This window comes from Hemicordylus capensis, chromosome 3 (genome assembly GCF_027244095.1).
Source record: "Hemicordylus capensis ecotype Gifberg chromosome 3, rHemCap1.1.pri, whole genome shotgun sequence".
Lineage (NCBI taxonomy): Eukaryota > Metazoa > Chordata > Lepidosauria > Squamata > Cordylidae > Hemicordylus > Hemicordylus capensis.
The window spans coordinates 184794278-184816995 of NC_069659.1; the positions used below are offsets into that span (position 1 = coordinate 184794278).

At 46.3% G+C, this 22718-nt stretch overlaps 1 protein-coding gene across 2 annotated transcripts; it reads right to left on the reverse strand.

Moving 5' to 3' along the window:
• Positions 1 to 600: 600 nt before the first annotated feature.
• LOC128351647 (protocadherin-8-like) lies at positions 601 to 16628 on the reverse strand. 2 transcript variants are annotated; one of them, XM_053311353.1, is made up of 5 exons: positions 13948 to 16628; positions 12198 to 12259; positions 8838 to 8971; positions 6320 to 6486; positions 2217 to 2353 (listed from the first exon to the last, which is right to left on the reverse strand). In XM_053311353.1, exons 1-4 carry the CDS (start codon positions 16450 to 16452, stop codon positions 6422 to 6424), a joined length of 2766 nt encoding a protein of 921 aa, XP_053167328.1. In that variant the 5' UTR covers positions 16453 to 16628; the 3' UTR covers positions 2217 to 2353; positions 6320 to 6421. The 2 variants fall into 2 exon arrangements, with proteins under 2 accessions (XP_053167327.1, XP_053167328.1); XM_053311352.1 differs by lacking the exon at positions 6320 to 6486 and having other exon boundaries at positions 601 to 2353; positions 13948 to 16626.
• Positions 16629 to 22718: the final 6090 nt, after the last annotated feature.

A 22718-nucleotide genomic window follows, 5' to 3' on the forward strand; every position in this document is an offset into this window, starting at 1 on the left:
GAGTGGTGTCTCTTGTCACCTAGTTGATATGTACATGATTTCATAGGGCTTGGATCACACAGTGAAGTGAGTCCAATGATCAGTGAGACTTGCCAGAAGGGGGTTTGCAGGGAGAGCGGGCTAAGCCTACTCTCCCCACAGACGATCAAGCCAGCCGCCCACATGACTGTTGGCTCTGTCATGGAGCCGGTGGGGCTGTGGGGATCGGGGCAGTGTGGCCCCCAGAAGTTCCAGGATGCTTTGCACAAACACGTGGGGCATTCTGGAGAGACTCCCGAGCCCGGGAGGTTGCCCAGAGGGTCTACTTGTGTGTCGTTGCACATCGTGGCAACACACAAGCAAAAAGATGAGATTAACAGAGTGCTTGCTCCATTAACCTCATCTTATGGGAGGGGTATTTAGGGCGGTTAGCTGCTGGGAGCTGTGCAGCTCCCATTGCAGCACACGATCGCCTAAAAGCGGGCTAGGCTCCCTTTGCCCACTTTGGGGCGATCGTGAGAATCGCCTCCGTATTTTTTCCTGCTTTGGCTCTGCTTCAGGATCTCCATAAATTTGGGTTTAAACAAGCGATAGAAATCTTTAACAAAAAAACAACACTAATTCCAAGGAACAAACCAGCCTGTATAATTTTCAAGGCATTCATAAACTTTTGCTTTGTATTCCTGTGTGTAATTTATTTAAAAATATTAAAAGCACATCTTATAGCCTCTATCATTAACAATGTGTTCACTTTTTATAGTTCTTTGCACATAGACTCTAATAAAATAATACACAGAAAAAACATTTGTCTAGACTGATTTCTTGTGCCATAACTTAAGAAAATATTTACATTTCTGAATTTCCCTTATGCACCTCTCCAGGCAACATTTTTGCACAAATATAGAACATGAGCCAACCAAAGTTAAGCGGCCTACATCTAACTAATGTTGCACTAGTTTAAGGACAATGTACAAAGAAAGGAAAATGTGTTCCAGACCACTGCTTGTGCTATTGATTTTAACAACTTGTCAACAGTTGCACAACAAATTTCACAATACACTGCACAACTGGCTACACAACTCTGAATATGTCCCATGTCATTGCACAATGATGCAAAGCACCACAACTAGATCTTCTCTAGGACATATTCAAGCTTGTGTTAACTAGTTGTTGCACTAGTGCAGGGCTGCACAATATCTGGCCCGCGGGCACATTTTGCCGGCCCACAATGGAAGGCAGCCCTCAGCCACACACCCCCCGCCTCTGACCAACACCCCTCATTTCAAAAGTTGTGGCCACCGCTGCCACCCACCTCCCAGGCCCAAGAGCAGCAGGATGGCTCTGGGAGCCCTGACAGGTGATCAACAGGAGTGATGGTGAGGTGGCATGCTACTGCGATGTGGAGGCAGTGCCACCGCCTCCCTCAGCCGCTCACCACGGCTCCTGAGCCACTCTGCTTCTGAAAGTTGAGAGCTTCCTGGGAATGAGGGGGCGCATGCACCCTGATGAAGACACAGGAGGCCTTTGAGGTAGCTGGCAGCAGTGGCGACTTTTGAAACTGGAGGGAAGTTGCCCGGAGGGGAAGGATAGATGCAGGCGGGCGGGCTGAGGGCTGCCTTCGAATGTGGGTGGTGGAATTAAATTTAAAAATAAATTTTAATTCAATTTAATCTGACTCAATTTAATTAATTAAATATTAATTTAATAATCAATGCCCTAAAACACAGGAACATAGGAAACTGCTATATATTGAGTCAGACCACTGGTCTATCTAGCTCAGTATTGTCTATTGTGCACGACCTTGACCGTGCACACAAAGTCATGGTTGGTTTCTGCCCATCAGGACATTTGGGTTGAGCACCCCTATATAAGCGCAACACTAGTCCGGATGTCCACCAGCATGTTTTAACTCCATTAGTCCAATGGGACTTTAAAATGCTAAACTTTGGCTAGGTTATGCACACACAAAACCTCACTATACACTTCTGAGTGCTCTTTCCATTGCTCTGTCAAAATGATGTTGCTATCTCAGAGAGATCTGTTGATAAAGAATTCTGTGGAGGATAGTTTAATTCTTTGTACTGTCTTGAAGAAGCAGTCAAGTCTGTCCTGCCATTAAGAATTTTTTCATAGACACTCTGAAGTCTTTCAGTCTGAACGGGAGAGCAGCCTTCATGTTGTGTTGAGAACTCAGAAGGAAAAAGAGATTTTCTCAGCTGAGGAAGATGTTCATAAATCCGAGTTGCAGGATATGCAATTGTACCCCCATGTTCGTAATGAATTGGAAGACTTTTACTTTTTGAAGATAAGTGGACATGCAGCCCTCTGTTTTCTGCCTCTCTGTAAGATTGTCCTTTGGCAAAGGTTGCAGTCCCTGGGGGGAAAATGATGAAGTTATGTTGTTTTGAAATAAATCATTTTGCTCTAGATTCTGTCAAAAGCTAAGGAGCAAACAAGACATTACACACAAGTGTGTGTAACAAAGTCCCAACATTTTATTTAATGAAAAACATACTCGGGAGGCTGCAATTTTGAGTGCATGAGCAGGGGCCCCTTTACCATTTCCCTGCTGGCCACATTCCTCCTCAAAATCACCAGCACTGTTGTCCTTCTGGACATCCATCAGGAAGCTTGCAGAAAGAAATCAGCTTGGTAATGTTGGTGCAGAACAATAGTTGGCAGGAAAGCACCACCACTATCCTTTTGCTGCTTCTCCACTCAAAACTGGCAACCCCCAAAGCTGCATTTCAGCTGCAGGTACTTCACTGCAGACATCTGCATCATACCTCTAGTTTGTTCAAAATGTTTGCCAAATGCTTACGGCTTCTCTTGTCAGGCATCATGGAAGAAAATCTCAACTCTAATCATTTACATCAAAATCAATTGACATCAAGAATGTGGAGAAAATGTGCTCTTATTAATAGGCCCAGAGAGCAAAGAGGTACCCTTCTACAATGGTAGCTCTCATATTTAGCAGGGGGGAAGCAACTGTCCCTATTCAATCCAGCATAGTTTCCTTCCCAGCATCTGTAACTAGCATCTGTAACTGTAACCTTGTGTTTCTTTTTCAGCTGTGAGCCTTATGGGGCCTGGATATGATCTTCTCATTTCTTTCGCTATATAAACCTTTTTGTTGAAAATCAGCATATAAAAATCCAAAATATTGGAGATAACTTAATTATGCAGTAATTCTATACAACAACTAGATCTAGAGTTCAGTATCCATACTTGCATGCAGCAAATGCATGGATCAGCTATGGGTATCCAGTTTTCCCCACTATCTTGTGCGCTGAAAGGCACCCTCTTCAAGCATGGCTTAAGACAGAGTATGCAGGCATATTTTCTACCTACACTGTTGACATATATTAAAGACAGGGAAGAAAAGAAAAGAGAACTTGGTGGAAGCGTCATCTCCTTTCAGTCTGGGCATTTAACAGGAAAGTTGTCCATGTGCATGTGTGTGTGTATATACATGTGTGTGGTGCTTGCAACACTTTTTATGTGTTCTGGGAAAGCCAGGTGTTAGAACTTTAAATGTTGATTTTGTTCGTGCTGCCTGTCTAATAAATGACTTCATTCTTACTCCCCCATTTATTACTATTTGTACTCTCATCTATTGATCCTAAAGAAATCTTTCTTAACTGAGATTTGGGCTCTGCCTGTATGACCTACAGGATCATGGGATTTTCCCCTCATGCCTATCTGCTTTCCTTCATATTATGGTTAAAGCAAGAAAACAGACACAGGGGATAGTCAGCAAAATTCTCCTAGGAATTTAGGCCTGCGGAACCCTAATGCTGTTGCCTGGAGTTTAAACTCTCTCTAAAAGCAGTCCCACCCTTACAGAAGGACTGGTGGCAATCTACACAGTAAGTTGGCAACCGCACAGAAATGGAAGCTTGGCCATGGATCAACTGGCAGCTTTCCTCTCTGCAACCAAGTGCTCTGCACTAAACTCTCCATATGCCATATATACACACCATTAGGGATGTGCACGGAACCAGCTGGCCCACTTCAGTTCGAGTCAGGACCGGACTCGAACCAGACTGGGCCAATTTGGTCTGGCACCCCCTCGAACCCCCCTGGTCCGGGGGGGGGGGTGTGTGGTGGTGCACGGACCATTTTCTTTTTTAAAAAAAATTTCTTTACCTTATTCCCAGGCCACGCAGAGGCCATGTGCGCAGGCACACAGCCTCCAAAATGGCCGCCAGGTGAAGGCTGAAAACTGGCCGAAGAGGGGCATGAGGAAGGCCCGCAGGGGGAGGGGGAAACTCTGAGGACACTCCGCCCCCCACCTTCAGGAACTCCCCCGAGGGGGAATAAGGTAAATTCTTTTTTTTTAAAAAAAAAGAAAATGGTCCGTGAACCCCCTGAATATTTGGGAGTGTTCAGTCTGGGATCGAACTGAACAGGGGGTGGTTTGGTTCAACCCCGAACGGTCAAACAGAACAGGTTTGATGTTGAACCTGTTCAATGTTGAACCTGTTCGCACATCCCTACACACCATAACTGGCTAGTTTGTGACCCTGAAAAAAGGGTGCACCCTTAAGCACCCAGCGAGAGGCACACACTATATCTGTCCTCCATCAGCACCAAACTATCAAGGGAGTGGAGAGTTGTCCAGAGAGATTTAAGAACCGATGTACCTGCTTAAGGTACCACGTCGAGAAGCTGATATGGATCAGGACTGTGGCACTGGAGGGGAGGGGGACTTTATTATTATTACATTTTATATCCCGCTCTTCCTCCAAGGAGCCCAGAGCGGTGTACTACATACTTAAGTTTCTCCTCACAACAACCCTGTGAAGTAGGTTGGGCTGAGAGAGAAGTGGCTGGCCCAGTCCTGATCCAGCTACCCACTTCCTCACTTCCACAGCTGCTGTGTACTAAAGAAAAGTTAGGCATGTCTTTCTCAATTATGTGTTTACTGTAATAGGCAGTTTGGCCTGCAGTGCTGGTAGGGAAGAGGTTCAGCATACACCTCTGTGAAAAACAGCAGTGCCAAGCCCTTAAAAGGTGCAGGGCTGCAGGCCTCTTGTCGTGCTTCTATTCACGACAAAAACTGGTAACCATCAGCATCAGTACACGTGACTTGAATGCACTGAATTTTTGTTCATAAAGAAGCAACAGCAAACTTCCATACTATACAAGACTCTGACACTACAGTTGCTTCTGCAAGTTTATACAAGTTTTAACTAAGTTGATATTGGAGGCTCAGAACAAAAGAGTTCCCGCCTTTTGAAGAATACCACAATTAGCAAAATTTAATCAATTAATTAAAATTATTAACTAAGTGCCTCAAAGCAAAACAAGGCACAGCACAGAAGCAGGACTAAAATGCTATGACATTACTGTGATTTAGGTCAACTTCTTGGGAACAAAAACATACCAAAGTTCCCTAAACAATTTCACAGAAATTAGCAAGCATGTAATAGCTGCCATTTATCAAACTGCATACAACCAAGCTAATGGGATATCCTATGTTAACTGCTCTGTAATGTGAAAGCATCAACAACCAAGTCATTGTTAACGTGGATGTCCAGCGGGGGGCAGTGGGTCACCATCACCACCCCAGATTGAGCCAGTCTCATTGAATTCAATGCTGTTAACTCCTAGATAAGTAGGTTAGCTTCCCCCACACCCCCGCAAAAAGTTATGTGGACATTAATTAATTGTAAGACAGCTGAAAACTGAATTCACCTTATTTTTCAAGCTAAAACAGTTAAGGCTGCAGTCCTATACAGACTTACTAGGCAAAAGTTCCATTAAACACAAAGGGACTTACTTCTGAGTAAACATGCATAGGTTTCTACTGCAAGGCTGCAACCCTGGAGTGTAGTCCCTAGCCTCATGCCTGGTCACCACCAGAGACCTAAAACTTAGAATGGATGTGCAGAATGTTTCAAGGTCAGAACAGTCCAACTCAAAATTGGGCCGTTTCAAGTGTTTTGAACTCGAAACAGAACAACCCCATTTCAATCAGTATGTTTTGATCTTCCGAGCACCATTTTAGCGAGCTATTTCCCCCTAACCAATTGGTTTTCTGGCACTGGCTTCCGACTGGCTTGTGATCTCCTTTTTCCTTGGTTGGCTTGTCATCATGCAAATCAAGTGTTATCATGGGCAATGGTGCCGCATTAGCTGTGGGGAGAGGGGGAGCCAAAGGAGAGATTTTTAAAACTGTTATTTAAGGGGCTGGAAGACCAGAGAGCCCTTATAATGTGCCCCTCAGGAGAGGAAGAAGGATCGCAAAGACTGCAGCAGTACAAATGATAAAGACTGCATCAGTCTCAGATGGTGGTGGCCTGGGCCTGCCTGGCCCAGTAGAGACAGAGAGTACCTGCTCAGCTGGCTTATCGGTCTCTCTCCTTTCTCCTTTTTGCAGTGCATCAACTGCTTTCTTCTTCATCTTCTTCTAGTTCTACCAGCAACCCCGGTAGATTTAACTGGGTGCTGCTGTGGGTTTTTTCTTCTTCTGTGGATTTCTTCTTTTTCCTGTAGCCAGCCCTCAGTGGAAATAAAATGGAAATTTTATTTCCATTTGCAGCCCCAAGCTACACTTTGCTGCTGCTGTGTGCCTGGATTGGAGTTCATTTTTTTCTTTTTGTAGGCTGGTGTGTGTACCAAGCCTGCCAGGCTCTCTGTTTCCTTTCTCCTCACCCCACCAGCTTTTTCTTTTTTGATTATTTGGGGTGGGTGGGAGCTCGCCTGGCACCCACCTGCCATCTGTTGAGTCCCAGTGTCTGCTTAGCCCTAGTGCCTTGGAGAACAGCACCTGACCATCTTCAGACTCCAGCAGAAGACATGGGAAGGTAAGCCCTCACCTCCACCCCACCCAGTCAGGTGTGAGTAATTTAAATAGGGCCTAGTTTGGGGCCTGCTTCATTGGGGGGTGGGGTTTGATGCGTGTGCACTAGGGGTGAGCACAACTGGCCCCTCAAAACATTCGGTTCAGAGGTGGTTCATAATATTTAAAAATATTTTTTTACTTCTCCAAGGCTGCAGGGAGGTCTCGAGAGTTCCCCTTCCCCCCACTGGCCTCCATTATGGTAAAAATCGCCCCATCCGGGCAGCCTTCAGCCTGTTCTGGGCTTGCCCTGCATGGCGGCGGCCATTTTGGAGGCTACCGCACATGCCCAGTGGGCTTCTGCTGGGTCCACCCGAACTGGACGATTTTTACCATAACGGAGGCCGGCAGTGGGAGGGGGAATTCCGGAGACACACACACACAGCTTTAGAGAAGCCCATAAGTAAAAAAAGTGAGAAGCCCATGAGTTTTTAAAAGTGTTTAAAAAATTGAATGAAAAAAATAGTGAACCCAACCAAATGGCCATCGGGGGGCGGGGGGGTGTGGCTCGATATTGGACTATCGATCCAAACAGGTTCAGTGTCGAACCTGTTCAACACTGAACCTGTTTGCACATCTCTGCTGTGCACTACAGTGCTATAGATAGCACTGTGTGTAGCACACACAGCATAAATGGATCACCCCTGACACCACACTCCTTGTTTTAAATTCCCACCTTAAATGCGTTTCTTCCTCACCACCATCAGAGTTAGGGCTTGAATTTTTAAAACTCCAAGATGTCTGGGAGGGTGCAAGGCAGAGCCAGGAGGAGAGTGGCAGGCAGAGGGAGAAGTGATGCTAGTTGTGGTGGGTGATGGCAAGAGGGGCCTACTCCCCAGGTCATCCCCACTACATACAGGCTGTCCTTTCGGGAGGAGGGTGGTCCTGCAGCACAGCTGCCACTGGCAGCTGAGCTAGAATAAGGAGGGAGGTCCTCCGGTCAGGGAAGAAGCCAGTGGTCCCTCTAATTTTTTTTCATCTCTGTGCGGAATGAATTTTGTTCTGGGCGGCAGTATCAAGGCAGTGTGTGCACACCTGCATTCTGAACTGGGCCTTCTTGATTCACCCTGAGCAGGATCTAAATTGAACTGAGCGGACATTCAAAAACTTGTGAGCACGAGCACATGCGCACGCCTTAGAGGGAACAGTGGAAGAAGCTCTTCCTGTGGCAGCGGAGGAGGTGTCAGCTGCTAGCCCAGCCAGATGACTTGCATCATCCTCCCCAGTCCCCACTAGCAGTGCGATCCCACCCCTCTGGTCTGAGACTGAGGAGGATCAGAAGGAAATCATTCCACTTCCTGGATCTCCTCAGCCCCAGACCAAGGGCAGTGGTGGTGGTGGCCCCCAGAAAGAACCAGAAGCCCCTGTACCACCACCATCGAAATGGGGCCAGGCCACTTTGAACTCTGCTATGGTGACTCAACCCTTGCTCTCTGCACCACTTCAGGACACAGGTCAGCAGAGGGAAGGACCCTAAGTGTCTTGGGATGTTGTGTGTGTAATATTTCTTGGTGATTGCTCTGGATGAGCTCAATGTCTAGCCTTGAGGCTAACTTGTGCTTCACTCACTGCTCTGCAATCTGCATTGCAAGGTGTGCTCAGTCAAAATCTGGTTGAAGTTGCTCTAGTTGAGCTATGCTTGCCACTCTCACAAAATGCAATGTGCGCAACCTGCACAACTTGTTCAAATGTAACATTACTAAGTTGACATTCCATTGCACAGCATGTCAGCCACCAATATTAGTGCTTCAACTGCTGCTCAAATCCACCTGCCTACAGAGGTGAAGCAAAAAGATTATTTACATTTTTAAAACACCACAGAGAAGCCCTGCCAGTAACAAGGCTAAGCTCTCACCAAGCAAGTAAATTTTTTGTGGGCAGTACATTTGGAGGTCATAAAAACAAGGCTACAATTCTTTGCATCTTACTCTGAAATAAAGAGCCATAGGCACAAAAGATGTACCGCTGAGTAAACATCCACAAAAAAGAGGCTACAGACTTCTCAACTTACCAACTTCTTTCTCAATCATTTCTGCTGAGGATTTCTTCACTCCTTCCCTGCTAACATCAGAGTCACTGTCATTACATTCACTGTCTCCTTTCCCACTGTCTTTTGTACTCAGTTGATCTGGAGTTGAATGAGTACTGAAGGTGAGAGGGCATGTGTGTTAGAATGTTTGCCACATAGAACAAGAACACGGCATACTTAACTTCCAGGAACAAAATTAATATTTAGTATTTATAATCTGATACATTTATTTTATTATTATTATTATTATTATTATTATTATTATTATTATTATTATTTATTAAATAATAATTCATTTAATTTAGGCCTGACTCCAAAGGCTCTAGGCAGTTCACACAAATAAATAGAACAAAAACTCAAAACAAAACAGCTATTAAAACAACAATTTAAAACAATTTAACCATTTAAACAACAATTTAAAACAGTTAACATTAAAAGACAAGCAATTTTGAGCCATTTTGGAAGGGCAGTATAATAAATAAATAAATGGATGGATGGATGAGAGGGATATAGTAGTTCTTGCCATTATCTTAGGAGATAAAAGAGCCAAACTACGCATCACTTGGAGGGCTTCAATTATTTGTTTTTAACACAGTGGAGCACCATGTCTTGGCCTAGAATCAGAAACACAGGAAGGACAGGCGAGGAGGGGGTGTTTCAACCTTTTTTACTGGCTGTCAAAATTGTTTCCTCCAGATCAGGGGTGTAGCTAGCACCTAGGTAGCTAGCTAGTCACCCTCTCGGGCACGTAGTACCATCCCCTGTGGCAGCATGCATCCCCACCCTCACTCACTCAACACCTTGCTGTCTCTCCTGCTCCCAGGTCAGAAGCAAAAAGACAGGTAGGCAGAGGAGGCAGACAGGCAAGCAGGAGGCAGGCAAGAGTGGCAATAGCTGGCAAGCAGCAGCAGTGAGTAGGCATGGAGGAACAAGGTAGGTGGGTGCGAGGCAGGAATGGAGCAGTGGTGGTGGCAGGAGCAGCTGGACAAACTACTGGAGGGGGAGGCAGTAGAGGGGTCCCAGAGGTTCAGAATGGTCTGTGTTCCAAGGACACCTTGGTACACCAATAGTATCACCCTTACTCCAAATGCTCCCCCCACCCCGCATCCAAGAGGAAAAGATACAGATGTCCATCTCTTTCCCCCCATGGGGATAAATACAGGCTGAAAAGTGTGTCAGGATCCACCTGGACTCTGACCTAGAGGAGACCCTCTCAGTAGTAGCAGTAGAAGATGAGCACACCCCAGCCAAGACCCCCAACCCCAACAAAAACCCTCTAGATTCAACAAACTTTGAGCAGGCACAGCTCCTCATCCCTCCCACTTGGAGGAGCCTGGTGTTCTAGGAACCCAGTGCCCGCCAGCAAGGCTCCTGCCATCCCGAGAACCCCCTCCTTCCCCCCCTACATGAGTAATAATGGGCAGATGGAAGGAACCACTTGTCCAATCCAACAGGAGGGAACATATCTGCAAATAGGTGCTGGGTGTGCATTTTCCCCAAGCTGAAAAGCCTGATCTAGGAGCTTGAGTTGTGTGCTCAACACCTCAGTCAAAGACTCAGCAATAGAGTCAACCACTATTGGGTGGAGATTCCTATATAGGAAGTGAGTTAATCCTGTAGGAGAGACAGTAAGGCATGATTCATTCTGCCTTTTGGAAGAGAATGTATGTAACTAATATGTTAAACATGGAAAATAGGACTTATCCCTGAACTGACACCCTTGTGGAGAATGTAAATTGGTAAACTCTAGTGTGAATCCAGATATGACTTAAGGTGCCATTAAGGGTAAAGTGTGCCATCAAGTTGATTTCGACTCCCAGCGCCCACAGAGCCCTGTGGTTTTCTTTTGTAGAATACAGGAGGGTTTTACCATTGCCTCCTCCCACAAAGTGTGAGAAGATGCATGATGCCTTTCAGCATCTTCCTATAGCGCTGCTGCCCGTTATAGTACCAGCGGAGATTCAAACCGGCAACCTTCTGCTTGTTAGTCAAGCATTTCCCTGCTGTGCCATTAGATGGCTCATTAAGGGTATTGCCCCTGAAATTCCAAGTTCTTACTGCTCCTGCAGATTTGGGAGACACTGGAGAACAGGGTAGCTTCCTAACCATCCTCAACAGCCACGAACGTGGCTAAAAGGACAAGCAGCGAAAAGCAGCACAAAGGCAAAGGCTGGAATTTTAAAGAATCAGCCTCTGGCTGTGTGAACAGAGGCCCCTGCTAGGTGGAATTGATAGTTTCTATTTCCTGGAGGGAGGAGACAGTAGCTCCCACATCTGGGAGCCCCAGATGTGGGAGCTACTGCCTCCTCCCTCCAGGAAATAGAAACTATCCATTCCGCCTAGCAGGGGCCTCTGTTCACACAGCCAGAGGCTGGTTCTTTAAAAGCCTTTAAAGATGGGAGGGGAAGCATTTGAGTAAATGCTGGAGAGCACTATGAGCACTGCTCTTTCAGCAATTGTTTGTTGTCCCCTTTATTCATCCCGGGTGGTGGGGAGGAATCTAAATTCTTATTTGCAACAAAAATGTCCTAAAGCAGATGGGCAAGGCATGCTACTTTGCATGCTACCATGCAAGTAAAGTAAAGTGTGCCATAGTGTTGATTTCGACTCCTGGCAACCACAGAGCCCTGTGGTTGATATAACTGCCGATATAGGTGTTTCTCATAGTCTGGGAAACATTGGCCCAATGTTATTTTAGGTAGGCAAAACCTTCATAGGAGGGAATTTAGAGATGAGAAGGTGCAGGGAAAGGTGGATTGCTTAGCCTTCTCCCCTACCCTCTTGCCTCCGCATTATTTCCCCCACAACTTGCCTAGAGCCCGTGCAAGTGTAGTAGTTGGAATTCTGAATCAGAACCATGGAGAACCGGGTTCAAATTCCATTAACTCAGCCATGAAGCTCACTGAGTGATCTTGGGCCAGTCACTGTCTCCCAACCTAAACTGCCTGACAGTTTCACTGTGAGGATAAAAGGGACAACCCTATATGTGCTACCCTGAGTGCTTGTTTAAAGAATGGAATATAAAATGTGAGCAATAACCTTTCACTTTTTCCAAAACACATTTTGAACCCTGCAAGGAGAAAACCACTTAGGAGCAATTTGGAGTAGCGGAAATGTCAGGTGGGAAAAGGTTAAGCACACACTCTTTTCCTTAACCATCACTTCTCTATTCTAAATTCCATCCTTTTGAAACAGCTTTGTTTTTTTTAATTGCAAAAACCCCTGTTGGACACAGCTACAAGTATTTATAACTTGCCACTAGCCCAGGAGCATTTTGTAAAAAAAAAAAAAAAAAAAAGCAAATGATTGTATTAGCCAATAAAAAGCAAATTATGTACTTACCTGAAGTTTGAAGCCGATTGCCCCTCCTCCCATACAGATGAGGGTTGAAAAGGAATGTGAACCTGTCAAAAAGAAGCAAAAGCCACATTACAGTTTCATTTTTAATGCAGTAATAAGGAAAACACAGTAACAATCCCAACCCACTGGTATTAATGACCCTTTCAGTCCTATTTATTACACCTACTGGCAAAGGTTCTTGTTCCCAAATACATACTCCTTAGAATCTGAACTTTAATTTTGAAAAGCAACCAGTTTCTAGCCCTCAAGACTGCAGAAAATAAACTACTGTCATGTGGTAGAAGTCTGCTTAAAAATAAAAGGGTATCTTGGTGGAGCTGTGAGAGTTGAGGAGTTGGCCTCAAGCACAAATCTGAGTCTCTGCTGCCCTACCTCTACAACACATATTCATTTAGTGGGCATATGTAATACGGGTTAAAAAATGATGCTTAACTTGCAGCAGGGAGTTGGGGGGGTGGCCCTCCAAAGACTTTCAGGTCCAGGCTCCAAAATTACCTAGGTGCACCTCTGAATGTGAACCGCCTTGAGACCTTGGTTTGGGGCGGTATACACATATGTTAAATAAATAAATATAACTGTTCCTTTAACAGCAACTTAATCATATCAGCAGATGGCACCTTCAAGTCCATACTATGAAAAGTTTCCCTTGCTGATTTCTGCATATCAGGCTGATGTGCTGTTAAAAGCAGAAAAGCAATCTAGGGTGGGTGCTTGGGACAGTTGACAATTTAGCCTAAACTTTTCTTTAGTGATACATTTGCCAAACATTCCAGGTAATCTCATTAACTGAAAAATGTTTTATTTGCTTTTTTTCCTTGCAAAAGATGCTTAAAAAGCCAAATAGACCTGGCCATAAATATTGCCTAACTTTTAAAAGTTACACTGTTCCACAAGACTGTTTCAAAGAAAGTTGACTTAAAAGAACTGCAAATACCCTGAAACCCAGGGTATTTTCCCTGTAAATTCGCTAATATGAATTCTAACTCAGCTGGTTTCAGAGAACCCAGGCCTTAGAAACCACCAGCATGTCCTGATTATGTCATAACAAAAGTATATTCTCCCTTTTATCTATTATCTTTAGTTGAAGAAATAAGCAATATTACTGCTCCCCTGTTTTTAGTTTAGCATTCTGCAAGAGATCTCCTGAAGAATGCAATTTAAGGGCTTCTACATCCCAACTCCTTTTAAGATTACAATGCTACACCAATTACTGAAATTAAATGTGTAAGTTATTTGCCTTCAACTGCGTAGGCAGTAATGATGCTGTCTGCCTCAAACCTTTCTTCTTCAATTAGACTCTAGACCCAAAGGCACAAACTTTAAAACCAACCTAGCTCTCCCCAAACACTTATGAGAACTCTGAAGTGAAAGATCCAGAAGTGAATTGATCTAGATTATGTCAGAGATGAGTTGAAGTTTCTTCATGAGTTAAAGCTTTCCCACCAACTGATGGGGGACAGGGTGGGGATAGAGGAGAAGGGAGATTTTGGAACAACTTTGATCTTACAAGTGCAAACTGTCTGATGAAAGGGAGGTTTGAAAGAAGCTCCTCCTAGACTCAATCGCGAGCTACAGACCCATATGCAGACACTGCCTAAAGCAGCCAATAATGCCCTGCCAGCTAGAGCAGCAAGAAACTTTTCAGGTGAGGGGCAGCCCACCATTGCATTCACATGTAGCACCCCAATACTCAGGGCAAGCTTTGATCATGAGAAGCTCCACATATACTTACCTGAGAGGCGTAACTGGAGATGCTCCTCACGGCCACGCTTAAAGGCTCTCCACTTCTTCCTTCTGGCCCGGACCTAGCAGCAGCGCTCAAGACCAAATGCGTGCTGAGCAAGTCCACACATTCCGATGCAGGCTTCTCTGCTGCCGGCATCAGCCTCCCTGCCTTGCATCGCATCGATTCTGGGGGCATGACTCCGAAGAGGCTCTTCTTGCTCCTGCAGGTGGAGGCTACCACCAAGAGGATGGCGACCAGCAACAACCCGCAGCCTCCTGCCAGCACCGCAATCAAGACCACCGAGAGATTTAAGGTCTGTTCTTCGGTCGCCGAGGGCTGCATGACCACGATCTCCACGCTAGAGGGTAGTGTGTCCGTGGGAATAAGCCGCAGCATGGCAGTACAAGTCAGGGAAGGCCTCCCGCCGTCCTCGACGGCGACGACCAAGGAAAAGGCCGTTTCCGACGAGACGCCCCCAGGAAGTCTCTGCCTCAGAAAGAGTTCTCCCGTCAGGGGAGTGATAGCGAAGAGCTTGGGCTTGGCCCCCACGATAGAGAAAGAGAGCTCGGCATTGGGGCCATCGTCTGCGTCCCTGGCTACTACCCGAGCGATCAGGAAACCGACGGGAGCTCTGAGAGGCAGCGGGAGATCCGCAGAGCCGTTGACCAGCAGCGGGAAGGTGATCTGCGGTGGGTTGTCGTTCTGGTCCACCACAGTGATCCCAACCCGAGTCCGCTGGCAGAGCTGCGGGGCGCCTCCGTCGCAAGCTTCGATCCCTACTTCTAGCGGCTGCAGCCGCTGCTCGTAGTCCAGGGACCGCAGGGCTCGGATGACCCCACTGTGGGGATCCACCGAGATCAGTTGGGATGGGGCGGGGGATCCAGTTACTGGCTCCTCCAGCAGGCGGTAGGTGACCTTGCCGTTGGGCCCCAGGTCCGGGTCGGCGGCGAGGACGGCGGCCAGGTAGGCGCCGGGCGGGTTGTTCTCCAGCACGGCCACCTCGTAGCGGGCCTTGGCGAAGCGCGGCGCGTTGTCGTTCTCGTCGGCCAGGCGCACGGTGAGGCGGCGCACCGTCTTGGCGGGCGGCGAGCCCAGGTCCTCGGCCACCACCGTCAGGTTGTACTCGGCCACGCGCTCGCGGTCCAGGGCGCCGGTGGTGAGCACCACGTAGCTGGCGTCGTAGGCGCGCTGCAGGGCGAAGGGCTCGTGGGGCGCGGCCAGCAGCGCGCAGCGCACCTGCCCGTTGGCGCCCGCGTCGCCGTCCGAGGTGCTGACCAGCGCCACCAGGCTCTCGGCCGCCGCCGCCTCGCTCACGTAGGCCACCACCGCGGCGGCGGCGGCGGCGGGGTCCGAGGCGGAGGCCTGTGCCGAGCCCGGGGAAGAGGGGCCGCTGCTGCCGCCGCTGCCGCTGAGGGCGCTGATGGCCACGGCGGGCGCGTTGTCGTTGACGTCGAGCAGGCGCACCACCACCTTGCAGCTGGCCGCCAGGGGGCTGGCGCCGCGGTCGCTGGCCTGCACGTCGAGCTCGTAGGCGCGCTGCAGCTCGTAGTCGACGGCGCCCTGCAGGCTGAGGCGGCCCGAGAGCGGGTCGAGGCCGAAGAGGGCGCGCGCCTCGGCCGGCACCTGGCTGCCCCAGGCGTAGAGCAGCTGCCCGTTGGCGCCCTCGTCCGGGTCGGCCGCGTCCAGGTCGAGCAGCAGCGAGCCCGGCGGCGCGTCCTCGGGCAGCTCGACGGTCAGCAGCGCGCCGTGCGGGAAGGCGGGCGCGTTGTCGTTGGCGTCCAGCACCCGCACGCTGACCGTGGCCGTGCCCGAGCGCGCCGGGCTGCCGCCGTCCTTGGCCACCAGCTCCAGGCGGTAGGAGGCCTGCGCCTCGCGGTCCAGCTCGCTCAGCAGCACCAGCTCGGCGCACTTCAGCCCGTCGGCGCGGCTCTGCACCTCCAGGCCGAAGTGGCTGTTGGGCGAGACGGCGAAGCTCTGGATGCCGTTGGAGCCCGCGTCCAGGTCGTGCGCCAGGCCCAGCGGCAGGCGGGTGCCCGGCGCGGCGCTCTCCGACACCTCCAGGGCGATGAGCGGCTGCGGGAAGCGCGGCGCGTGGTCGTTGATGTCGCGCACCTCCAGCTCCACGTGCAGCAGGCGGTACTGCTGGGCGCCGCCGCGCGGCCCGCCCAGGCTCACCACGTCGAAGGCCAGCACGCACGCCTCCTCCTCCGCCTGCCCGCCCGCCGCGCACAACTGCTCGCGGTCCAGGCGCTCCGAGCCCAGGCTCAGCTGGCCGTCCCGCTCGCGGACCCGCACCAGCGAGCTGTTGCCCGCCTGCTTCACTAGGCGGAAGCTACTGGGGGGCCCGTCCACTCTTGAGCCGAGCTGCAGCAGCTCCTCCATCAGCACCCCGACGACAGTGCCGGGCGGCTGTTCCTCGTCTGTGTGGAATCTCATGGCCTCGCAGAGCACTCCCGAGAACAGGAGGCTCTGGAGTAGCATGGGCACAAATAGAAGATGGGAGGCGGTCATGTCGCCCCTACTGAAATACACCCTCTAAAAAACCCCTTGAGTTCTGTGTAGGATCCGAAACCAAAACAACGATGCTCCACCAGCCTCACTCGCAGCACAGCCCAGACACGCTCTGCTCTGAAGTTTGCTGCTGCGCCTCCCTTCCAGCTAGACTTCTCACAGTCCCCACTGTACTTCCCCAGGGCTCATATGGTTGAGGGTATGCAAATGAAGCGCCGTCCTGGACCTATCCCCTAGTCCTCAGGGAATTCGAGGGTACACTCGCCGCCCAATGGAACGCTCTGACTCTTTCTCCTCCCTTCCGCAGATCTTATTCGCAGGTCTCCAGCGCAGCCGCTGCTCTACAAAGAGCTGCTCTTTCTTTCCAGTTAGTCTTCAGATAATTAAGGAAAGTCTGACAAAAATCAGATTTGAAGGGGGTGGGGGTGGGGGTGTCATTCTTCTGACCCTGTTGGGCCAATTCAGTGTTATTCCAGTTAACTCCTGTGAGATTTGCCCAGCCTGGAACAAGTTAATATGGAAAAATAATTGCAGAGAAATATTCAATGTCTACTGCACATGGGAGCTAACTTAAAGACCTGCACATTTCCAATTAAATGTAGAAAGTATTTGTTGAAAATGGGTATCTAAACATTTTATTAATGATGATGATGATGATGATAGATGGATTAGGCTGCATGATAGATTAAGTCAAGGCTGTTCAGTCTTCAGTGAGCTCCATGGCAGAGCAGTGATTTGAACTCAGGCACACTGACTTCACTCCACACTAGTAAGCAAGTGTGAAAACTAATTCTCTGGGATCCTAGAGGCAACAACTGTCGTGATTTTTAAACTTTTAATTAGATACATATTTTTATATTCCAGTTTAATATTTTTATTGTGTAACTGTTTTATAGTCTTCAATTTTAAATGTTTTGTAAACCACCTTGAGATTGTTTTAATGAAAGGTGGTATAAAGAATATATATATATACACACACACACACACACACACACACACACACACACGCATACATACAAAAATGGAACACTCATTAAAAAATGCACTCCTCCACACTGGTCTTTCACAGAAACCTTCCACCTGATGAAAAGTCCTGTATTAATTGGAAATCTTGTTTGTTCTAATACTACTGGTTTAATAATAAAAGATCATCCCAAGACAGTTTTGAAACCCAGTTCTAAACATAGTTGATGGAGTTCTATAGAATTCAGTAGGAGTCACTTCCCAGTAATGACTCCAATCCAGAGAAATTTAGTTTTGCTCTTTTGAGTTAATTGATTTCAGTGGGATATATTATCAGCATTCTCTGAATCGCAGCCAATGTGTCTTAAGGGCATGGTGCTAGTCCATCAAATGATCTGCTGAAACCTTGCTAGCTAATGCTAATACTTCAGCTTTTCTATACCACATGCCCAGTGCTCAAAACACTTCATGTAAATTATCTCAATAGTGCTTACAACATTGCCTGTGCAGAAGTGCAGTATTACCATACAGACAGAGGGAAATGTCATGTGAGCTCACAACTATGAGGTTTCACTGCTCACACCAGTAGGCCACTAATGTGAGCAGTTTTTTTCATACAAGTCAGCCACTGCGTATACCATCAGCACTAGGCCCTTTGTGGGGGAAATGGCAGTAGGCCTTGCACATCAAAGGAGCCACATCGACACTAGCAGACAGTACCCTCCAATGTGGGGCGAAATGTATTTTCAATGAAAATTCCACTCCCGCACCTCTCAGAGTCTGTAAAAGGTTGTGATCAGAACTGTGAGCTGTGAGCCAAGTTTGAATCTCATCTCAGTTATGAACTTAGCAGGTAGGCTTTATCAAGCTGCTTTTCTTTCTGCCTCAGCTCTCCCGTCTGCAGTATAGGGATGATAGTACTGACCTTCCTTGCAGGATTGCGGTTACTAAGCTAATGCATATGTGAAAAGCACTTTTTAAAATAAGCTATTATACAATAACATTACAGAAAAATTCTTTTCCAAATTTACCCACTGCAGTAACTATTCCAGTATAAAATAAATAGAGTCATTTTTTCTCGGAATTCATCCAGGATTCCAGATCCATTTCTTTTGTGTATATTTTAAGTAAGCTTATCAGTTTATGCAATTTTCCAGCACCTTGATCAACTTTTCTATAGCTGTGGAGTTACTGCTGCTTTCTAGTGCCAAGCTAACACAATCTTAGCATCTACAATAAAATAAGATGTTAAAAATATTTAAATATTTAAAATAAATAATATTGTACAAGTAATCTATAGGCCCCTCACTCCTGCCTTGATATTAATCATCAAAACAACAATATAATGACTGGATCTAACTTCAGTCATCCACAAACATAAAACACTTATAAACATGAAGTATTACCATTTAAGGAAGGAGCCAATTAGTTTACTGCCAATCTGTAGCGATAGGTTTAAAAACAAACAAACAAAAACCAGAATGTCAATTGCACAACATAGTTAAGTGACTTCAGGAAAAGTTGTTTGTATGAAATTGACCAGTTGGCAGTTTGTGCAGTGAAAAGCTTTCAAGGAGAATGTTTAAGCCATTTGGCCAGCAAACCTCTAAATTGTTAACTTTCCAGGCAAGCCCCAAAAGTGACAACTGCACTGTGAAATCCTTCACAGAATTCACAAGTGCTGTTAAGCAAGTGTGTTGCTCCCAGGGGACTGTGGCTTCTTCCTTCTGCCATAAACTTCTGGAGAGAACTCTAATTGAATCCCCCTCACCAGAGTACTATTTGTCTCCCATTTTTCAAAGAAAGGACTAACTCAGTAGGCCCACAGAACAGAAGCAGGTTTTAACTGTTTTTAAAATTTTAAAATAAAATAAACACCAGGCACAATCTGCCCACTATAAGTACTGTACTTGGGGCAGAGAGACATCTAGGTAATTTTAGACCCTTTATCTAATGAGGATAATGAGGAACTTAATAGGGAATTTTAGAAAGCTGTTAGAAAGAGACAAGTAGCAGTATTACAATGACATCTGTAAAGACCTTGAGGATGGAAATAGACATGGGAAAACAAGGAAAGTTTTTCAAAACATCTTTGAACACAAAAGGATGTCCCAACCTCGAACTGGTATATTAAGGGATGCCATGACACTCTGGGTGCAAAAGCTGGACTTTGAAGAAGCAAGGTAGAAAAAAGTATTGACACTTTTGAACTTTGGTGCTGGAGAAGACTTTTGAGGAAACCATGGACAGCCAGGAAAACAAATAAATAGATCATAGAACAAATCAGTCCAGGATTTTCACTCGAGGTACAAATGACTAGGCTCAAACTATCAAACTTTGGACACATTATGCAAAGACCCAGCTCCCTTGAGAAGTCCAAAACGCTGGGAAAAGTTGGAGGAAAGAAAAGAAGAGTATAACCAGCAGCAAGGTGGATGGACTCGATTATGACAGCAATGAATGCACCACTGAGAGACCTTAACAGCCAAGTTGAAGACAATCATCCTGGAGATAATCTATCTATGTGGTCGCTAAGAGTCGGCACTGACTTGATGGCACTTAATCAATCAATCAATCAATCAAATGAGGGGGGGGCCTGCAAAATAAGCATCCTATCCATATATATACATTTTACCACAAACCTACAGGTCTGGGCCAGAGTGCATTTGGTCCCCCACAAAAAGGACTATGCAAACCCCAATAGATTCACACAGCTTCTTGCTATTCACAAACTAACTGGGATACAACATGTGTCCTTTGCTTCACAATTCAAACACAAAACTAACTTGGACAAATAGTGCATGAATATGGGAGGGAAATAAAAAATTAAAACCACAACACATGCCCCTTGCTTCACAGTTCTCATGCAGACCTTCTGGATCACAAACCAACTTGAGCATAGTGCATTTGTAAAAACAAATTAAATGTTTGTTCAATTTATGGTTTATATGTGGTTGGCATATAATTAAAACAATTTATAATTAAAATACAAAAATACAGATGATTTCAAATGAGTTTACAATATAATTAAAACAATACATTTCTAACCTCCCCTTTTTGGGCAAAGTGATGTGTTGTCTCAGCTGCAGAGTCTTGGCCGATATGGATTTTCTAGATCTGGCTTCCCTCCTGGATATGAGACTGAAACTAGCTGGCATAATGCTAGAGAAAATGTCATGCTTTGGCCTTTTTAAAATAATTATTAGTATTAGTATTAGTATTAATTGTTTACACAGACAGGTGTTATTGACTGGTTTGTTTTATCCAGACATTGAGTCCTTCCCAAGCACCTGGGGTGGCTGAATTTTATTATCAATATTGTTCTTCTTGTTATTATAGATATCGTTGCAGAATATAGGCTGTTCCCAGTAAAGTTGCTTTTTGTAACTGGCTGGTGGTGATTTCTGTGGTCCCTATGGTGTTGAGGTGCTCTTCATATTTGTTTTGGAGTTTTGGAATTGCGCCTAGGGCGCCAATTACTACTGGGATTATTTTGGTCTTCTTCTGCCACAGCCTTTCAATTTCAATTCGTAGATCTTTGTATTTTGTTATTTTTTTCTATTTCTTTTTCTTCCATTCTGCTATCACCTGGTATTGCTATGTCGATTATTTTGACTTGTTTTTCTTTCTTCTCGACTACAGTTATATCTGGTGTATTGTGTGGCAGATGTTTGTCTGTTTGTAGTCGCAAGTCCCATAATATTTTTGCATCTTCATTTTCTACCACTTTTTCAATTTTATGGTCCCACCAATTTTTGGCTACAGGTAGCTTGTAATTTTTGCAGATATTCCAGTGTATCATCCCTGCTTCCTTGTCATGTCTTTGTTTGTAGTCAGTCTGTGCAATCTTTTTACAACAGCTGATCAGGTGGTCCACTGTTTCATCTGCTTCTTTACAAAGGCAGCACTTGCTGTTTGTTGTGGATTTTTTGACTTTTGCTCTTATTGCATTTGTTCTTAGTGCTTGTTCTTGTGCAGCCAGTATTAAACCCTCTGTTTCTTTCTTCAAGTTGCCATTATTATTATTATCATTATCATTATCACTATCATCATCATCATTATCCTACAAAGAGCTCAGGGCAACATATATGAGCTTCACTTTCTCACAACAACCCTGTGAGAGATTGCCTCAGGATCACTGAGTGAACTCATCACTTCATAGTTGTTTGAAGTTAGGACTCATCCATCTAAATTAGAACTGGTCCGAACAGTAAGGCTATTCTCACAAGCAGCCTAACCCAGGCTAGGGCAGCACAGCCTAGGGGCCGATCCCGGCACTACCACCCCGCCTAACCCTACCTTTGACCCCGGCCTTTAGCCAAAGTTAAGGACACAAGTGCACCCTTAACCTTGTCACTGGGGTCATGTGTATGCTGCACACAGAATTGGGCACCTATAGCACCAGACTCAGGGGAATCCCCCAATGCACTGTGCTCCTCATGCAGTGCATTGTGGAATTCCTGGAGGCTGGAAGAATGAGTCCTGGCCTCCAGTGACCCACACTGCACGGAAGCAGTGCCCACAAAGAGCTCCGGAGATTGGGCGGTATGGTAGGTGAAACCCTGCCTCTCCCCACCGCCACCCCGCTCCGGCCTGGCTTCCCCGCCTGAAGAAGGTCATGTGCACAGCTTCAGTATCTTAGATGCAGTTTTGATGAAATTCAACGATATTGGAGGGTTTGGAGATGAAACAAGATTATTTGAGCAGGGGGTGGGGATTCTCACAAAGTTCCTTGTAAAGTTTAGTGGGGGCTTATTATTATTTGGTGTTGGGAGCTGTGGGCATTAGTTTTTATTACCGTTTATTTTTTACATATTCTATTGTTTACAATATTTTACAGCTCAGCAGGCAGCAATGGCAGCACTAATCATGATGCCCTGTCATTCTAAGGTGGGTTCTGCGGGGCAGGGAAAGCATCTGCTAGTAGACTGAGAAATTCTTCAGCATTTTTCAGGCAGGCATGCCTGAGAAATTGCCCAAATTAGCACCCCCATGTTCACTGTCTGAGATAATGGGAGGTATATTTTGGATATGAGAGAATATGATGGGGGAAATGGGAAAGGCATTTCGCATAAATCCAGTACTCTTATCTGCTACACCAGACTGGACCAATTCTTTTTTTCTTTTTTTAATAGAATATATATTTCAAAGACAACACAGCTAGTAAACCAGAAATGATAAAACACAAACTTAATTCTGTGTAGAAAATTTAGAGCAGGAGAGATCACTAGCACTTTTTTTTTCATCCTGGGCAATTTAACAAGCTGACCCAAAGTTTTAGTATTTCAAGAGCTATTAACCTT